Genomic DNA, 18,418 nt, shown 5'->3' with positions numbered 1-18,418 from the left:
AATCCCCCGACACTAAACTGGCAACTTACACGGCCAATCCACCTAACCTACACATCTTGGGACATTAAGGGACAATTTAGCATTGCCAATCCACCTAACCTACACATCTTTGGACACTAAGAGGCAATTCAGCATGGCCAATCCGCCTAACCTGAACATCTTTGGATATTAAGGGTCAATTTAACACGGCCAATCCCCTTAACCTGAACATCTTGGGACACTAAGGGGCAATTTAGCATGGCCAATCCATCTAACCTACACATCTTTGGAGTGCGGGAAGAAACCGGAGCATTCGGAGCAAACCTACGCAGACACCGAGATGATGGTTGTCTTCTTGAAGCAGATAGGGACCTCAGATTGTTGTAAAGAGAGGTTGATGATGTCTGTGAATATCTCCACCAGCTGATCCATGCAGGGTCTCAGTGCATGTCCATCCGGGCCAGTTGCTTTCTGTAGGTTGCTCAAGGAACTTCAAGGAAGTTGCTCTTACAGGTACAGGTTCATCCAGGGTGGAGGGCATGCTCTCGCTGGCTTCTTGCTCAAAACGGGCATAGAATGCACTGAGCTCATCAGAGAGGGGTGCGTTGGAGCCGGTGATTTTACATGCCTTCATCTTGTAGCTTGACATCACACGCAATTCTCTTTCTATGATTAGACAGAGAAGAATGAAACCAGGAGGGAGCAGTCCCACCCAGCTGGACAACAGTGGAGAGGTGTTGGAGCAGAATGGGGTGGTCAACCTTGTCCAAGGCTACAGACAGGTGGAAAAGGATGAGAAAGGATTGTTTACCTTTTGTCACAAAGTTTGCCATTTAGTAAGAGCTGTTTCAGTACAGTGGAAGTAGCAGAAACCTGATTGGAGGGATTCAAACAGGGAGCTCTGGGAAAGATGGGCACAGATTTGGGAGGTGACTACACATTCAAGGAGTTTGGAGAGGAAAGAGACGCTGGAAAGAACCATTAACAATATCAGCGAACATGCTGGGTGATCAATATTGAATGGGAATAAAACAAATGGAGCAAGATGTGGGCCATTGGACAGGATGAGCGCTGAGAGGGCATAAGTAGAGATGGGAAAGAAACTGGAGAAAGATGTGAGGTCAGAGCTGAGACAAGGGGGAGCTTTCGAGACAGTTTTTCCCAGTGAGCTATTTGCAAAGGAGGGGAGGAGCAGAGACAGCTGATGGGATTGTCTCAATCTCAGTGACAAAGAAGCTCCATGATCTCCTCACACTTGTTGTTGGAGGTGAGGATGGAGGAGACAGGGGAGAGGGAGAGCCCTTCAAAGGGAACTAAATTGTGTTGCAGATAATAAAAAGGATCTGACAAAAAGCTGGTTTATTTGAGTTTTATGCAGAAGATAATTCTATAACTGGGCTGGAGTTTATTAACATCAGCAGAAACAAACTCTAATGAACATAGTTCAATCCTGGATGTGATTAACAGCAAAATCCAGTCACTGTGGTTATTTTTGAACTCACTGGTGTCTCGGCAGATGGGATAAGGTAGTGAATTCCTTCCCACACAGTGAACAGATGAACTGTCTCTCCCCAGCATGAATGCACTGAGTGAATCCCTTCCCACACTCTGAGCAAATGAACGGCCTTTCCCTCGTGTGAACCCGCTGGTGTGTCCCCAAGTGAGATGATCGAGTGAAACCCTTCCCACACAGGGTGTAAGTGAATGGCTTCTCCCCAGTGTGAGTTCGCTGGTGTATCAGCAGATCAGTTGAGCGAGTGAATCCCTTCCCACGCTCTGAGCAGGTGAACGGCCTCTCCCCGGTGTGAACTCGCTGGTGTATCAGCAAGTCCGATGTCTGAATGAATCCCTTCCCGCACTCGGGGCAGGTGAATGGCCTCTCCCTACTGTGAAGTCGCTGGTGTCTCCGCAGGTGCGATGAGTTAGTGAAACAGTTTCCACATTCGGGGCAGGTGAACGTCCTCTCCCCAGTGTGAACTCGCTGGAGGTGTGGGCTCCAAACGTGGGTCAGTTACAATCAGGGATGCTCACTAAGTCAGAATGAAATGATCCCAGAAATCTGGGAGCGATGTAGGTTGAAGGATAAAATAAAATTACTGAGGAGAGAGGGTACAGAAGGATTTGAAATAAAGGGTGAGAATTTTAACTTTGAAGTGCTTCTTAAAGGTTTAAAGTTTATTTATTTGTATCACAAGAAGGCTGACATTAACACTGCAATGACATTACTGTGAAAATCTCCTAGTCGTCACACTCTGGTGCCTGATCGGGTACAGAGGGAGAATTTAGCATGGGCCAGTGCACCGAACAAGCACATCTCACAGATTGAGAGAAAACTGGAGCACCCAGAGGAAACCCACGCAGACACGGGAAGAACGTGCAGGCAGTGACCTAAGCCAGGAATCGAACCTGGATCCCTGGCGCTGTGAGGCAGCAGTGCTAACCACTGTGCCACCTGCCATAACCAGGAGCCTTCGCAGGTCAGTGAGCACAGGGTGTTGGATAAATGAGAGTTAGTGTGAGTAAGGATGCAGGAAAGCAGAGTTTTGAATGACACAATCTTTATGTGGGCAGCTGGGAATAGTCCAATTTCGAGGTAACAAAGGAATGGATGAGGCTCAGCAGGAGATGAGCTGAGGCAGGAATGAAGTTAGACAAAGTTATTGAGGCGATGTGTAGTCAGAAGCTCAGCTTGGGGTAAAATCTGATGCCGAGGTTGTGAGCAGTCTGGTTCAGCCTCAAAGCTGTGAGAGATGATCTTGATGGTTAGGGAGTGAAGTTTGTAGCAGGGACTGAAAACAATGACATCGGTCCAATGACATTAGTCTTCCCAATATTTAAATGGTGGAACATTCTATTTATCCATTACTGGATATCAGACATATATCCAGTCGATGTGTGACTTGACCTGATAGCCTGATACTTTTAGGTTGTGGAAGTTGAGGGTTTGGGAGATTCTGTTTCTGTTAGAATTGTAGAAACATAAGAGCTTTTTCACCAACTCCTGCATCTCCCTGTCTATATTTAAAAACCACCACCCCAACCTTTCCCCATACAGCCACACACACACGCTGAGATTTTGCAATCCTGCAGCTTTCATGGTCATCTTTTCTGAGTGCTGGCCCCACTAATTAGCAGATTCACTAAGCTCAATTTCACAACCTGTGTTTGTATACCTGTGGGTCTCTCTTTCTCGTTCACCTTGCTCTGTTTTAAATCATGTTCCCAGAGCCAGAAACTCAGTCTGGCAGAATTGCCCAATCTACCATAACTTGAATATCATTTGATTTTGAACATGGAAAGAAAAAAGCGCCATTCGCAGTGGGGAGAAAGCGTGTACGTGTTCTGTATATGGAATAGGATCATCTGACCTGTCAAAACATAAACGCAGTTACACTGGGGCGAAACCATGGAAATGTGACAATTCTGGGAAGGGATTTAAATACCCATCTGAACTGGAAGCACATGGATGCGGTCACTCTGGGGAAAGGCCTTTCACCTGTTCTGAGTAAGGGAAGTGATTCACTCGGGTATTGCACCTCCTGGTCACACCAGCGATTTCACACTGGGGAAAGACCTTGTACCTGCTCAGAGTGTGGGAAGCCATTCATTCATCACACCTGCTACCACACCAGTGGATTCACACTGGGGAGAAACCACTCACCTGCTCGGAGTGTGGGAAGAGATTCATTTGGTCATCCAACCTGCTGAAACACCAGCTAATTCACACTGGGGAGAGGCCGTTCACCTGCTCGGAGTGGGGAAAGCAATTTTCTCAGTCATGCCAGCTGATGAGACACCAACACATTTACAAGAAACTGGAAGCTGGAGTTTGTGACTAAAGGCTTTTGTGTCTGTGGTATATTCATGACAGACGGGGAATAAATGTTTTACTTTGCTTCAATAAATCTTCTTATTTATATAACAGACTGTAAGAAATATGTCTGCCCAGTAACAGTCAACACATTCATCACTTTATCAGCTCTGTGTCTCATGAATTTTTACCTCTTCACATTTTGTGGACTGTATTTTTTTTTAAAAAGTTTACAAACGTTCTAAGGACATGAAGAATCTGCTGGAGCCATTACCAAATTTAAACGATTTTAGTCCCTGTCGCATGAGAAGGCAGCATGGTGGCACAGTGGTTACCACTGCTGCCACCAGGGACCCAGGTTCAATTCTGGTCAATGTCTGTGTGGAGTTTGCACTTTCTCTCCGTGACTGTGTGTGGGTTTCCTCCCACAGTCAAAGATGTGCAGGTTAGATTGATTGGCCATGCTAAATTGACCCTAGTGTCAAGTGGATTAGCAGGATAAAAGTGCGGGGTTACGGGAAAAGGGTTTGGTTGGGAGTGTGGTCGGTACCGACTTGATGGGCCAAATGGCCTCCTTCTGTACTGTACATCTATTATTCTATGAATGAAGAAACATTCATCAAGAGCAAGTTTCCACAAATTGTATCAGCTAAGGTTTCTCGTTTGACGCTGAAAGAAAGTTTCACTGACTCGGGCATTGTATTAATGAGGTTTAGTGAGTGGATATATTTGCATTTTCTGTCTGCATTTTCCTGTGCTCTGTGTAATGGGAGAACTAACCCAGGTTGGAGCATCTTGTGTCACCAAGGAATGGGCAGTAACAAATATTGATCAATAAACATGAAGTTTTGATCTTTTCCTATGAATTTTACATTTTGAATCATTGTCCAATTCCCTTGTGAAACTGAGTTAAGAGTGCAGGAGCTTCTGCAGCGTCCACGCACAGTGTGTGAAAATTAACAACATTCCTCTGACCTAATGACACGAAGAGCTAAAATCGAGATTGTTGTGCAGTTTTTGAGAATGGGATATAAATTGTCCCATTGGGAAACCGCAGCATGGGTTCATGAAGGGCAGGTCACTTTTGACTAATTTGGTGGAATTCTTTGAGAAAATTACGTGCACAGTGGACAGTGGGGAATCTGTGGATGTCGTGTATCTGGATTTTGAGAAGGCATTGACAAGGTGCTGCATCAAAGGCTGCTGCATAAGATAAAGATGCATGGTGTTAGGGGTAATGTATTAGCATAGATAGAGGATTGGTTAACTAATAGAAAGCAAAGAGTGGGGGTAAATGGGCTTTTTTTCTGGTTGGCAATCAGTGACAAAAAGTTGATTTGCAGGTGCAGCAGATAATTAAGAAGGCAAATGGAATTTTGTCCTTCATTGCTAGAGGGATGGAGTTTAAAAACAGTGAAGTTATGTTACAGCTGTGTAAGGTGCTGGTGAGGCCACACTTGGAGTACTGCGTACAGTTTTGGTCTCCTTATTTGAGAAAGGATCTCCTGGCACTGGAGGGGGTGCAGAGGAGATTCACTGGGTTGATTCTGGAGTTGAAAGGGTTGGCCAATGAGGAGAGACCGAGTAGACTGGCACTCATTGGAATTCAGAAGAATGAGAGGAGATGTTATAGAAACATGTAAGATTATGAAGGGGATAGATAAGATAGCAGGGAAGTTGTTTCCACTGGCGGGTGAAACTAGAACTAGGGGGCATAGCCTTATCTAGGACTGAGTTGAGGAGGAACTTCTTCACACAAAGGGTTGTGAATCTGTGGAATTCCCTGCCCAATAAAGCAGTTGAGGCTACCTCATTGAATGTTTTTTAAGGCAAGAATAGATACATTTTTGAACAGTAAAGGAATTAAAGGTTATGGTGAGCGGGTGGGTAAGTGGAGCTGAGTCCACAAAAAAGATCAGCCATGATCTTACTGAATAACGGAGCAGGCTCGAGGGGCCAGATGGCCTACTCCTGTCTTAATTCTTGTGTTAAAATGGTTACTGCAGAGAATGAGAGCATTTAGCCCTATATATTCCTGGACATTCTACAATTTATACGTCCTCTCATTCTTCCCAGTAAAACAAAGGGTAACATGTCAGCTGCCCCAAGGGCTACCGTAAGTGATTGAAATGATAAAGATGGTGAGATTTGAACACATGCTTCCATAGAGAGACTGCAGCTTTAATCCGGCACCTCAGATCCACAGCCACGCTATTACAATTAAATGCCAATTAATCATTGTCATTACAGAGAATTTCAATTATCATCCACAACCACTTGATAGTTGAACAGACTCCTTGGTGGGGGGGAAAAAACAAATCCAGACAAAGCATTTGCCTCTTGCATAATGCTAACTTGTTCTTTCTCTCTGCACCATTTATAGATGAAACTACACAAATAATGCAAAAACATAACTAAAATTACAGTCAGCAGGAGAGTGGTAGTGAGACAATGCTGGAGCTGTGGGCTGACAAATCCCAGGACCCAATGTTCATATTAGGGTCTTAAAAGTGAATTATGAGAAATGATGCATTGGTTTCAATTTTCTAAATTTCCCTCATCTGGGAAAAGTTTCATGCAACTCCTTCATTGAAGAGAAAAACAGAAAGCTGGAAAGTGCAGGCCAGTTAGCTTACGTGTGTCACTATGAAAATATTGAGTGCTATGGCTAATGTTAGGGTAGGGCACTTAGAAACATTCAAGATATTCAGGTGGAGTCAGCATGCAGGGGAAATCATGTTTAACCAATTTATTTTAGTTCTTTGAAGAAGCAATATGGGCCTGTGGATGAAGGAAAATCATTGTATGTACAATAATTAATTTCCAGCAAGTATTTGATAATTGAAGATTATTAAGACATTGAAGATTATTAAGACATTAAAGATTATTAAGACATTAAAGATTATTGTGGAAAATAAAAGCCTGTGACTTAAGGTAAAATAATAGTGTAGATAGAAGATTAACTGGCTAACAGGAAGCAAAGAGCTGGCTTACCTAAGTCATCCTGTGGTTTGCAAAATGTAATTAGTGTTGTGTCATAGGTCAGAGCCAGGGCCGCAACAGTTTTACAGTTTATGTGAATGACTTAAATTGCAAGAGGAATTCAATTTTTAAAATAGCAGCGAGTTAATGCTTCACATATTGAGGGGATTGGTTAGACACCATCAGAAATACTTTGCACTGACCTCCTTATTTAGGGAAGAGTGCACAAATCAGAGCAGATTTACTGGGCTAATACCTGGAATAGGATAAAATACTGTAGATGCTGGAATCTGAAACAGAAACAAAAAAATGTTGGAAAATTTTCAGCAGATCTAACAGCACCTGTGGAAGGGTCATCCTGATAGAATAGAGCCAATGTTTCACTCTCCACAGATGCTGATAGACCTGCTGAGATTTTCCAGCTTTTTTTTTGTTTTGTTCCTGGAATAGGAGTTGTCTTATGGCAAAAGGTTGGACAGGGTAGGCTTCTATCTCCTGAAGTTCAAAAGAGTGAGATACAACTGGATTGAAAGACATAAGTTCCTGAGGGGCCTTGACAGGGTGGATATTTCCTCGTGGGAGAATCTTGAACGTGGCGACATTGTTTAAAAATGAGTTGTCTGGTCAAAACAAATTTGAGGAGAATTTTTTTTTCCTCTGAGGATTATCAGTCCTTGGAATTCACTTCTGGAAAAGGCAGTGGAAGCAGAGACTTTGAATATTTTTAACTCGCTCTGCCTTAATCAGGAATTTAACAACAGGGTGAAAGATTATCACGGGTAGGTGAGAATGTGCTGTTGAGGTTCTAATCTGGTCAGCCATGATCTTATTGAATAGCAGAGCAGGGTCGAGGGGTCTGCTCCTATTCCTGGTCCTAATTCATATGCAGCTTGTGATATTAAACAGAGTCAACACACTGAGCGTTTTGCACAAAGTTAATTTATTTCACTTTTATGCATAATATTTTCCCTACAACTAGACTGAAGTCTATCAGCAGGAGGAGGCCCCAATGAAAAGAGTTGAGTCCTGGGTATGCTTAAAAACACAGATCAATCAGTGCAGTTACATGTTAACACACTGCTCAGTATGTAGATGGAACAAATGAGTGAATCCATTTGCACCCTTGGACCAGGTAATGGTCTCTCCTGTGTGGCTTGTCTTCAAGTTGGATGAATTAATGAATCCCTTCCCTTACTGGGAATGAGCGAACAGCTTCTCAGAGTGACTATGCTCACTGGGTTGAGATGGCCACAAACTCAGTCCCATAGTGAAAGCACCAGAATGTTCTCTCGCCAGTGCGAACATGTTGATGAGACACAAGGTTCCCAGAACTTCCAAAGTATTGTTCACAATGTGTACATTTAAAAGGTCTCATCAGTGTGAGCTCGCTGGTGTCTCCGCAGGTTGGATGAATCAGTGAATCTCTTCCCGCACTCAGAGCAGATGAACGGTCTCTCTCCAGTATGAGTGCGCCGATGTTTAGTGAGGTCAGATGACCATCTGAACCCACTCCCACACAAGGTGCACCTGAAAGGTCTCTCTTCAGTGTGAATGCGTCGATGTTTGGCGAGGTCAGATGATCGCTTGAACCCAGTCTCACAATGAGAGCACCTGAATGGTCTCTCATCAGTGTGAACACGTTGATGGAACATGAGGCTCTCTGAACTTTTAAACCACTTTCCACAGTCTGGACATTGAAAAGGTCTCAGCTCAGTATGTACTTGCTGATGTCTCAGCAGCTGGAATGAGGTAGTGAATCCTTTCCCACACTTCGAGCAGATGAACAGCCTCTCCCCAGTGTGAACTTGCTGGTGTGACAATAGGGAGCAGAAATGAGTGAATCCCTTCCCACACTGGGAGCAGTTGAATGGTCTCTCTCCAGTGTGAATTCGCTGGTGTGTTAACAGGTTGGATAACTGAGTGAATTCCTTTCCACACTCGATGCAGGTGAATGGTCTCTCCCCAGTGTGAGTGCGCCAATGTCTTTCCAGGTCAGACGGGTAATTGAATCCTTTCCCACAATCCCCACATTTCCACGGTTTCTCCCCATTGCATTTATGTCTTAATAGCCCAGATGATTGGCTGAAGCCTCGTCCACACACAGAACACATGTACGGTTTCTCCCAACTGTGAATGGCGCTTTTTCCTTCCATGTTCTAAATTCAATGATTTCAGGTTACGATGAATTCAGAAACGGTCAGATCCTGCTGTGATGCTTGGTTTCAGTTTCCTGAGTGCAAATCCTCTCGTTCTAATACCCTGGGACATTGACTTGGAACAGAAAAAAAAGCGGGGGTAAGAGAAAACCCAAAAAAAAAACAGAGGCAGATTGTCAGCAACCCAATCCATTCCCACATTTCGAGCAGGTGAACAGTCTCTCCCCAATGTGAACTACCTCGTGCACACTGAGATTCAATAATTGCCTGATCCCAGTCCCACAAAGAACTTAAGGACGTAAGAAATAGGAGCAGGAGTAGGCCATCTAGCCCTTCGAGCCTGCCCCGCCATTCAATAAGATCATGGCTGATCTGTCGCGGCTCAGTTCCACCTTCCCGCCCTCTCCCCATAACCCTTAATCCCCTCGCTTATCAAAAACCCATCAACCCGCTTCTTAAAAATATTTAGCGAGGCAGCCTCCACCACTTCAACGGGCAGAGAATTCCAGAGATTCACCACCCTTTGAGTGAAGAAGTTCCTCCTCAACTCCGTTCTAAACCGCCCCCCCTTTATCTTGAGGCTGTGCCCCCTAGTCCTACTATCCTTTCTGAGCAGGAAGAGTCTCTCCACCTCTATCCTATCCATCCCATTCATCATCTTATACGTCTCAATGAGATCTCCCCTCATTCTTCTAAACTCTAACGAGTACAAGCCTAGTTTATTCAGCCTCTCCTCATAGCTCAACCCCCTCAACTCCGGTATCAGCCTAGTAAACCTCCTCTGCACTCCCTCCAAGGCCAAAATATCTTTGCGCAGGTGCGGCGCCCAAAACTGCACACAGTACTCCAGCTGCGGCCTCACCAATGCCCTATACAGCCGCAGCAAGACCTCCCTACTTTTATATTCAATCCCCCTCGCTATGAAGGCCAGCATCCCATTCGCCTTCCTGACCACCTGCTGCACCTGCAAGCTGGGTTTTTGCGACTCATGCACAAGGACCCCGAGGTCCCTCTGCACCGCTGCCTGCTGCAGTTTTTCGCCCCGTAAGTAATAGTCCTTCCTACCATTATTCCTACCAAAGTGGACCACCTTATACTTGCCAACATTAAATTCCATTTGCCATTTCCTGGCCCATTCGCCCAGCCTATCTAGATCCTTCTGCAGACTCTCCACACCCTCCGCACAATTTGCCGTTCCCCCAATCTTGGTGTCATCAGCAAATTTCGACACCCTACACTCGATTCCCTCCTCCAGATCATCTATATAAATGGTAAAAAGCTGAGGCCCCAGCACCGACCCCTGGGGCACTCCACTAGTCACCATCCGCCAATCCGAATAGCACCCGTTGACCCCCACTCTCTGCCTCCTATTTGACAACCAAACCTCTATCCACGCTAACACCCTACCCCCAACTCCATGTCCCTCGACCTTCTGCAATAACCTCTTGTGAGGTACTTTGTCAAACGCCTTCTGAAAATCTAGAAAGACCACATCCACCGGCTCTCCTCTATCCACCGCACAATGAGAGTACTTGAACGGTCTCTCGTCAGTGCGAACATATTAAACATAGAAAAATATAGAAACCCTCCAAATGCATAAGGAGGCAATTCGGCCTATCAAGCCCATACCAACAACAGTTCCACCTCAGCCCTATCCCATTAATCCCACATTTACCTTATTAATCCCCCTAACCTACGCATCCCAGAACACTGAGTGGCAATTTAGCACGGCCAGTGCACCCAACCCACAAATCATTGGACTATGGGAAGAAACTGGAGCACCTGGAGGAAACCAACGCAGACATGGGGAGAACATGTAAACTCCCCGCAGGCAGTGACCCAAGCCGGGAATCAAATCCAGGTCCCTGGAACGTTGATGGAACATTCATTCCCCAGAATTTTTAAAGTACTTCCCACAGTCTGGGCATTTATAAGATCTCATATTAGCGTGAACCTGTTGGTGTGTCAGCAGTGGGATGATTGAATGAAACCCTTCCTGCAAACGGACTGGATGAACGGCCTTTCCCACTGTGAACTCCTGGTGTTTCAGCAGGTTGGATGACCAAGTAAACCCCTTCCCACACTCCGGGCAAGTGTATGGTCTCTCATTGGTGTGAAATTGCTTGTGTTGTAGTAACCCTGATGATCGTGTGAATCTCTGCCCACACGTGGAGCAGGTGAATGATCTCTCCCCAGTGTGAAATCACTGATGTATCAACAGGTTGAATGATCGAGAGAACCCTTTTCCCCATATGGAGCAGGTGAATGATTTCTCTCCAGTGTGACTGTACCAATGAAATTCCAGATCAGACGGGGTTCCATATCCCTTCCCACAAAGCACATATTTCCATGGTTTCTTCACAGTGTGGACAGTGCCCTCTCCTTCCATGTTTAGAATTTGATGGTATTCAAGTATGATAAATGGGGCGACTATCAAATCCTAATGTGATGTTTGGTTTCAGTTTCTCGACTGCAAATCCTCCCCCTCTAACACCCTGTGAAATTGATTTAAAACACAAAAAGGGGAGTGAGCGGGAACTCACAAATACAACGGCAGAATGTGAAGTTGAGCTGAATGAATCTGGTAATTTTGGAGGAAAAAGTGACAATGAAAGCTGATTGATTGTTTGAAAAAATCCAACGGGTTTACTAACGTCCTTTAGGGAAGGGGACCTGCCATCTCCTCTGAGCTCACGCAACACCCTGGACTCTCTCACAGGGCAGAAAGAGAAAGAAACGGAGAGAGATACACTGATTTAAAGAGGTAAGAGAGACAGAAGTGAAGAGTTTGCATATATCCACAATGAAATCAATTTTTCACAATCACCAAAACTCTCAACCTTCACCACCACCAAGAAGGACCAGTAGGTTCCCCTGTACGTCACACACTGTCCTGACTTCAACTACGGGAGATAAAGAAGTACTGAAATCAAGTACGGGAGAAAAAAGGAGTTTCATCCACCTGTATATTGGGAAGACTGCCTATTTCTGCCTCAGTAACATCGCCTACATCCACCCCAGTCTCACCTCATCTGCTGCTGGAGCTTATCCATTCTTTTGTTCCCTCTAGATTGAACTATCTTAATGAAATCCCAGCCGGATTCCCACATTCAACCTCCCTGTAATATTGAGGTCACCCAAAACTCTGTAGTCCGTGTTTATTCACACCAAGTCTTGTTCACCAATCACCCAGTACTCACTGATATCTAAATACTTGTTTCAGAAGCTCCAACGTTTAAAAATTCTCATCCTTGTTTCCTCCTTGGTTGTGACCATCCCCATCTCTGTAATCTCCTCCAGCCATACAATCTCCGAGCTCTACATTGATCTAATTCTGATGGCTTTAACATTCAAAGGATGTGCAGGTTAGGTTGATTGACCATGCTAAAAATTGCCCCTTAGTCTCCTGAGATGCGTAGGTTAGAGGGATTAGAAGGTAAATATGTAGGGATATGGGGGTAGGGCCTAGGGGGGATTGTGGTTGGTGCAGACTCGATGGGCCAAATGGCCTCTTTCTGCACTGTAGGGTTCTATGATCTCTGATTTGAACTGCTCCACTAGTGTGATCATTCTTTCATTTCCCTGGGTCACAGGCTCTGGAATTTCCTCCTTCAACCTCTTCACCTCACTTTCCTCCTTCAAAGGTTTTCCTGGAAACCTCCTTCTTTGACCAAGCTTTTGGTCACCTGCCCGAATATCTCCTGATATGGCTCAGTGTCATGTGTTACTTTGTCACATTTCTGTGAAATGATTTGTGAAGTTATAGGATGTTAAAGACACAATATAAATACAGATATAGTCACTGCCTTGTACATACAGGGTTGTTTTGTTTTGCCCCATCAGAGCGTGAAGTACCTTGGTGAACAAGTTGTTCTCACATTGCCCCTACAAAGATGGCAGCCGCGCATGCCCTCCTCAGCGGATTGCCCCCACAAAGATGGCAGCCGCGCATGCCCTCCTCAGCGGATTGCCCCCACAAAGATGGCAGCCGCGCATGCCCTCCTCAGCGGATTGCCCCCACAAAGATGGCAGCCGCGCATGCCCTCCTCAGCGGATTGCCCCCAATAAAGATGGCGGCTCTCAAGCCGGCTCAGAAACTGGGAAAAATCTGAGTCCGCGCTCGATGGAAACGGAAAAACTGACAACAGGGAAATACTTTTTTCCGGGTTTGCGGTTTACACAACATTTTTACTAATCCTCTCCACCCACCCGCCGGATCCACCACTCCCTGAGCTTGGTCTTTTTTCTCCACTTACTTATTCTGCATCTGACAAAGAGTCTCCACATCGCCATTACTCACACTGCGCATGCTCCATCGCGTAGCCGCCGTCCTGTCTTGCCGGCTGTCGGGGGCGGAGTCGGGGAGATCCATGGGGGTTACAAGGATGGGACGGGCCTGGGTAAGATGCTGTGTTGGAGACTCGGTGCAGAGTCGACGGGCCGAATGGCGTTCTTCTGCACTGTAGGGATTCTATGAGACTGAGAATCCCAATACATTGGAAGTGATAGCCAGCTTGAATGCTGTGCACAGAAGAGCGTGTTTGGAGATGTCAGTAAATGTCAACAAAAATGGCAGAGGTCAGTCACTTCCTTTTGATCAAGGGGAGATGATGGGGAGAAGGGACTGCACCTGAATGAAGAAAATGGTTAATTTGGGTGATTAACACTGGCGTGAAAATAGGGCCAATTGAGCAGGAGTTGGATCTCATAGATACTATGAAGGCAGGAGGGGAGGTGGGACAGAAGCTAAACAAAGATGTGAGTTCAAGGTTCGGATAAGGGGGATCTTTAGACACAGTTTGTCCTGATGGGTTTGTGGAATGCAGAGAAGCAGCAGAGACCGCTGAATCTTAGTGATAACAAAGCTCTTTGAGTTCCTGACACTTGTTGGAGGAGATGCGGAGGGAGAGACCTTCAAAAGGAACTGACTGAGATATTAAAAAGATCAGTGTATTTAGCACAAAGCTGATTTATATGACTTTGACCAGAATATTAACACCTCTAACTAGACTGGTATTTATTGTCAGCTGAAACAGACCCCAATGAACATGGTTCAGAATTTACTTAACAGCAAAATCCCATCACTCTAGTTAGTTGCAAACTTGTAACACTTGCATGTGTGTCAGAGGTTACATGAGGTAAGAAATCCCTCCCCACCCTCGGAGCAGCTGAATGGCCTCTTCCTGCTGTGATTCCACTGATGTACAGTGAGCTCAAATTATGTATTGAATTCAGACCCGCAATGAGAACACCTGAATAGTTTTTCTTTCACGTAAACACATTGGTGGGTCATCAGACTACCAGAATTTTTAAAAGACTTCTCAGTCTGGGCAGTTAAAAGGTTTTTTTTTGTCAGTGTGAACTAACTGTGTCTCACCAGGGCGGATGAGTGAGTGAATCCCACCCCACATTTGGAGCAGGTGAATGGTTTCTCCCAAGTGTGAACTCGCTGGTATATCAGCAAGTGAGATGATTTAGTGAATGCTTTCCCACACTTGGAGCACTTGAACAGTGTCTTCCCAGTATGAATTTGCAGGTGTACAATGAGCTCAAATGATATCTTGAACCCCAACCCACAGTGAGAGCACCCGAACAGTTTCTCTTCATTGTGAATACATTGATGGCGTTTTAATTCCTGAGAACATTTAAAGCACTCCCTGCAGTCTGGGCTTTGAAAAGGTTTCTCCCTGGTGTGTCACCAGTTGGGATAACTCAGTGAATCTGTTCCCTCACTTGGAGCTGCTGAATGGCCACTCATAAGAACATAAGAAATAGGAGCAGGAGTAGGCCATCTAGCCCTTCGAGCCTGCCCCGCCATTCAATAAGATCATGGCTGATCTGTCGTGGCTCAGTTCCACATTCCCGCCCTCTCCCCATAACCCTTAATCCCCTCGCTTATCAAAAACCCATCAACCCGCTTCTTAAAAATATTTAGCGAGGCAGCCTCCACCACTTCAACGGGCAGAGAATTCCAGAGATTCACTCCCTAGTGTGAACTGGCAAATGTGTGGTGAGTTATGATTGCCTGAATCTGCAATACAGTGAAAACAGCTGAATGGTCTCTCGTCAGTGTGAACTCGCTGGTGTGTCAGCAGGTTGGAAGAATCAATGAATCCCCTCCCACACTCAAAGCAGGTGAACAGTGCGAGTGTGCTGGTGTTTCATAAGGCCTGACGGCTGCCTGAACCCAGCCCCACAGTGAAAGCAGGTTTCTCGTCAATGTGAATACATTAATGGATCAACAATTCCCCGGAACTTTTAAAGCACTTTGCACAGTCTGAACATTTGAAAGATCTCTCATCAGTGTGAGCACGTTGATGGGACATTAGTTCCCAGGAACTTTTAAAGAACCTCCCACAGTCTGAGCATTTAAAAGGTCTCTTGTCAGTGTGAACTCGCTGGTGTTTCAGCAGGCTGGGCAAGGTAATAAATCCTTTCCTGCGTGTGGAGCAGGTAAACGGTTTCTCCCCAGCGTAGCTGTGTTGATGAGCTTTCAGTTCAAATGAGTAATTGAATCCCTTCTCACAATCCCCACATTTACATAAGAACTTAAGAAATAGGAGCAGGAGTAGGCCATCCAGCCCTTCGAGCCTGCCCCGCCATTCAATAAGATCATGGCTGATCTGTTGTGGCTCAGTTCCACATTCCCGCCCTCTCCCCATAACCCTTAATCCCCTCTCTTATCAAAAACCCATCAACCCGCGTCTTAAAAATATTCAGCAAGGCAGCCTCCACCACTTCAACGGGCAGAGAATTCCAGAGATTCACCACCCTTTGAGTGAAGAAGTTCCTCCTCAACTCCGTTCTAAACTGCCCCCCCCTTTATCTTGAGGCTGTGCCCCCTAGTCCTACTGTCCTTTCTGAGTGGTAAGAGCCTCTCCACCTCTATCCTATCCATCCCATTCATCATCTTATACGTCTCAATGAGATCTCCCCTCATTCTTCTAAACTCTAATGAGTACAAGCCTAGTTTATTCAGCCTCTCCTCATAGCTCAACCCCCTCAACTCCGGTATCAGCCTAGTAAACCTCCTCTGCACTCCCTCCAAGGCCAAAATATCCTTGCGTTAAGTGCGGCGACCAAAACTGCACACAGTACTCCAGCTGCGGCCTCACCAATGCCCTATACAGCCGCAGCAAGACCTCCCTACTTTTATATTCAATCCCCCTCGCTATGAAGGCCAGCATCCCATTCGCCTTCCTGACCACCTGCTGCACCTGCAAGCTGGGTTTTTGCGACTCATGCACAAGGACCCCGAGGTCCCTCTGCACCGTCGCCTGCTGCAGTTTTTCTCCACGTAAGTAATAATCCTTCCTACCATTATTCCTACCAAAGTGGACCACCTCGCACTTGCCAACATTAAATTCCATTTGCCAGTTCCTGGCCCATTCACCCAGCCTATCTAGATCCTTCTGCAGACTCTCCACACCCTCTGCACAATTTGCCTTTCCCCCAATCTTGGTGTCATCAACAAATTTCGACACCCTACACTCGGTTCCCTCCTCCAGATCATTTCCACACTTTCTCCCCAGTGTGACCACGTTTTTGCTGTGACAGGTCAGATGATGAGCTGAAGCTTTGACCACACATAGATAGAACATGTGTGTGGTTTCTCCTCACTGTGAACACTGCTTTTTCCTTCCGTGTTCAAAATCTAATGATGTTTCAGGTTATGATAAATTGGGCGACCCTGTTAGATCCTGATGTGATGTTTGTTTTCAGTTTCCTGAATCCTCCCCTTATGATGCCCTGTGAAATGGATTTAAAACAGAAAAAAAAGGGTGTGAGAGACAACCTACAAAAACACAAAGACAGGTTGTTAAGTTAAGCTAAATGAATCTAGTAATTTGTGGGGCTGGCACAAGGAAAAGTGACTGTGAAAGCTGCTGGATTGTTGTTTAAACACAACAGGTTCACTAATGTCCTCCAGGGAAGAAAACCTGCCACCCAGCATGAACACAGCATGCTAGTGTCTGCCACAGGAGCAGAGAGAGACATAGACAGAAATACACCGATAGCGAAGGAGAATAATTTTACAATGCGATCAATTCCTTGCTGGAGTCACCCAAACGTTCCTCATCGCCGAGAAGGACTAGGGTAGTAAAGGTTTCTAAGTCTTACAGTGTCTTAATGTGGGTGAAATCAAGTACTTTTTTTAAAGGGCTTTTAGATATGTACATGGATGGGAAAGGATTAGAGGGATATGGGCCAAATGCGGGCAGTTGGGACTAGCTTGGAATGCACATGGCCGGCATAGACCAGTTGAGCTGAAGGGACAATTTCCATGCTGTATTGCTCTATGACTCTAACATTACTGGAGAAACAGATATTTCCTCTACTTAAATATTACGAAGAGTGAAATAATTGCTTTTGATCCCCGTAACAAACTTGCCTCTCTATCCACTGATTCAATCCCTCTATGCAGGAAATGCCTGATGCGCAAACACCTTGATCATAATTTTGAAATTCCATATCCACATCATTATTAAGATCCCATCTTCCCACCTCAGTAACATCTCATGTCTCTACACCAGTCTCAGCTCATCTGCTGCTGACACTCTTATCCATTCCTTTGTTACCAAATGACTTAACTATTCTCGTGTTCAACCCAAGCTGATTGCCCATAGTCAACCTCCCTGTAACCTTGAGGTCATCCAAAGCCCTATTGCCCATGTGTTTACCCGCACTGAGTCTGGTTCACTCACCACCCCTGTGCTCACTGACCGACAAAGGCTCCTGGTGCAGAAGAACCAAAATTTTAAAATTATCATCCAAGTTTTCCTCCGTGGTTGTGACTATCCCTATTTCTGAAATCTCCTCCAGCCACACACCCTCCAAAATCTTGACACTCATCTAATTCTGACCTCCTGAACATTCCTGATTTTAATCACTCCACCTTTGGTGACCGTTCTTTCATTTGCCTGGGGTACAAGCTCTGGAGTTTCCTCCATAAACTTCTCTGCATTAATGAGACAATCTCATCAGCTAGGGTGGCACAGTGGTTAGCACTGCTAAGAACAAATATGTACAAAGGATAGATGAATTGGCGATGCTAAATGTTGATTTTGACTTGATTTATTATTATTAGAGGAAATAAGGATACTAAATAATGATACTAAAAGACTAATAAAACCAGAGTAGACTAATTCAGAAATGAATATAATGCAGAAAAGGTATGACATACCTAGGATTACAAAGGGACAGATGCATAGAAAGACATATAATCACTGTAGAGATTTTAAATATGTATTTTTGAAAGAATTCTGTACATCTTTGCCAAATATAGTCTGCCCCAAGGCATAATGGGATGAAAGCTAATTGGGATGAACCACATTCTTTAAGAACAATACAGCCACAGAACATCGTTTCTATCAGTATAGTTCCCACATACTAAATGAATGGGACAATTCATTTAATGCTGATGAGGGATGCTTGGCAGACAATGAGAAAGGCAACTCTTGAACTCGATCGAGAGACAGTGAGAAAGTTA

At 45.1% G+C, this 18,418-nt stretch overlaps 1 protein-coding gene across 1 annotated transcript; it reads right to left on the bottom strand.

Moving 5' to 3' along the window:
• Positions 1-941: 941 nt before the first annotated feature.
• LOC145361872 (uncharacterized) lies at positions 942-13,218 on the bottom strand. The gene is made up of 3 exons (XM_080217857.1): positions 13,185-13,218; positions 8,222-9,043; positions 942-1,856 (listed from the first exon to the last, which is right to left on the bottom strand). Exons 2-3 carry the CDS (start codon positions 8,923-8,925, stop codon positions 1,478-1,480), a joined length of 1,083 nt encoding a protein of 360 aa, XP_080073983.1. The 5' UTR covers positions 8,926-9,043; positions 13,185-13,218; the 3' UTR covers positions 942-1,477.
• Positions 13,219-18,418: the final 5,200 nt, after the last annotated feature.

This window comes from Carcharhinus amblyrhynchos, chromosome X (genome assembly GCF_965287045.1).
Source record: "Carcharhinus amblyrhynchos chromosome X, sCarAmb.v2.hapA, whole genome shotgun sequence".
In the NCBI taxonomy this organism is placed as follows: domain Eukaryota; kingdom Metazoa; phylum Chordata; class Chondrichthyes; order Carcharhiniformes; family Carcharhinidae; genus Carcharhinus; species Carcharhinus amblyrhynchos.
Note: the sequence above shows the minus strand (reverse complement) of the source record. Positions and strands in the feature narration are given on the sequence as shown.

Excerpts from the sequence above, each read along its gene's own strand:
- LOC145361872 (XM_080217857.1), bottom strand. The coding sequence starts at position 8,925 with ATGGAAGGAAAAAGCGCCATTCACAGTTGGGAGAAACCGTACATGTGT. Across the intron at positions 1,857-8,221 it reads ACTCATACTGGAGAGAGACC|GCCATTCACCTGCCCCGAGT; the intron begins GTTCATCTGCTC and ends CAGTAGGGAGAG.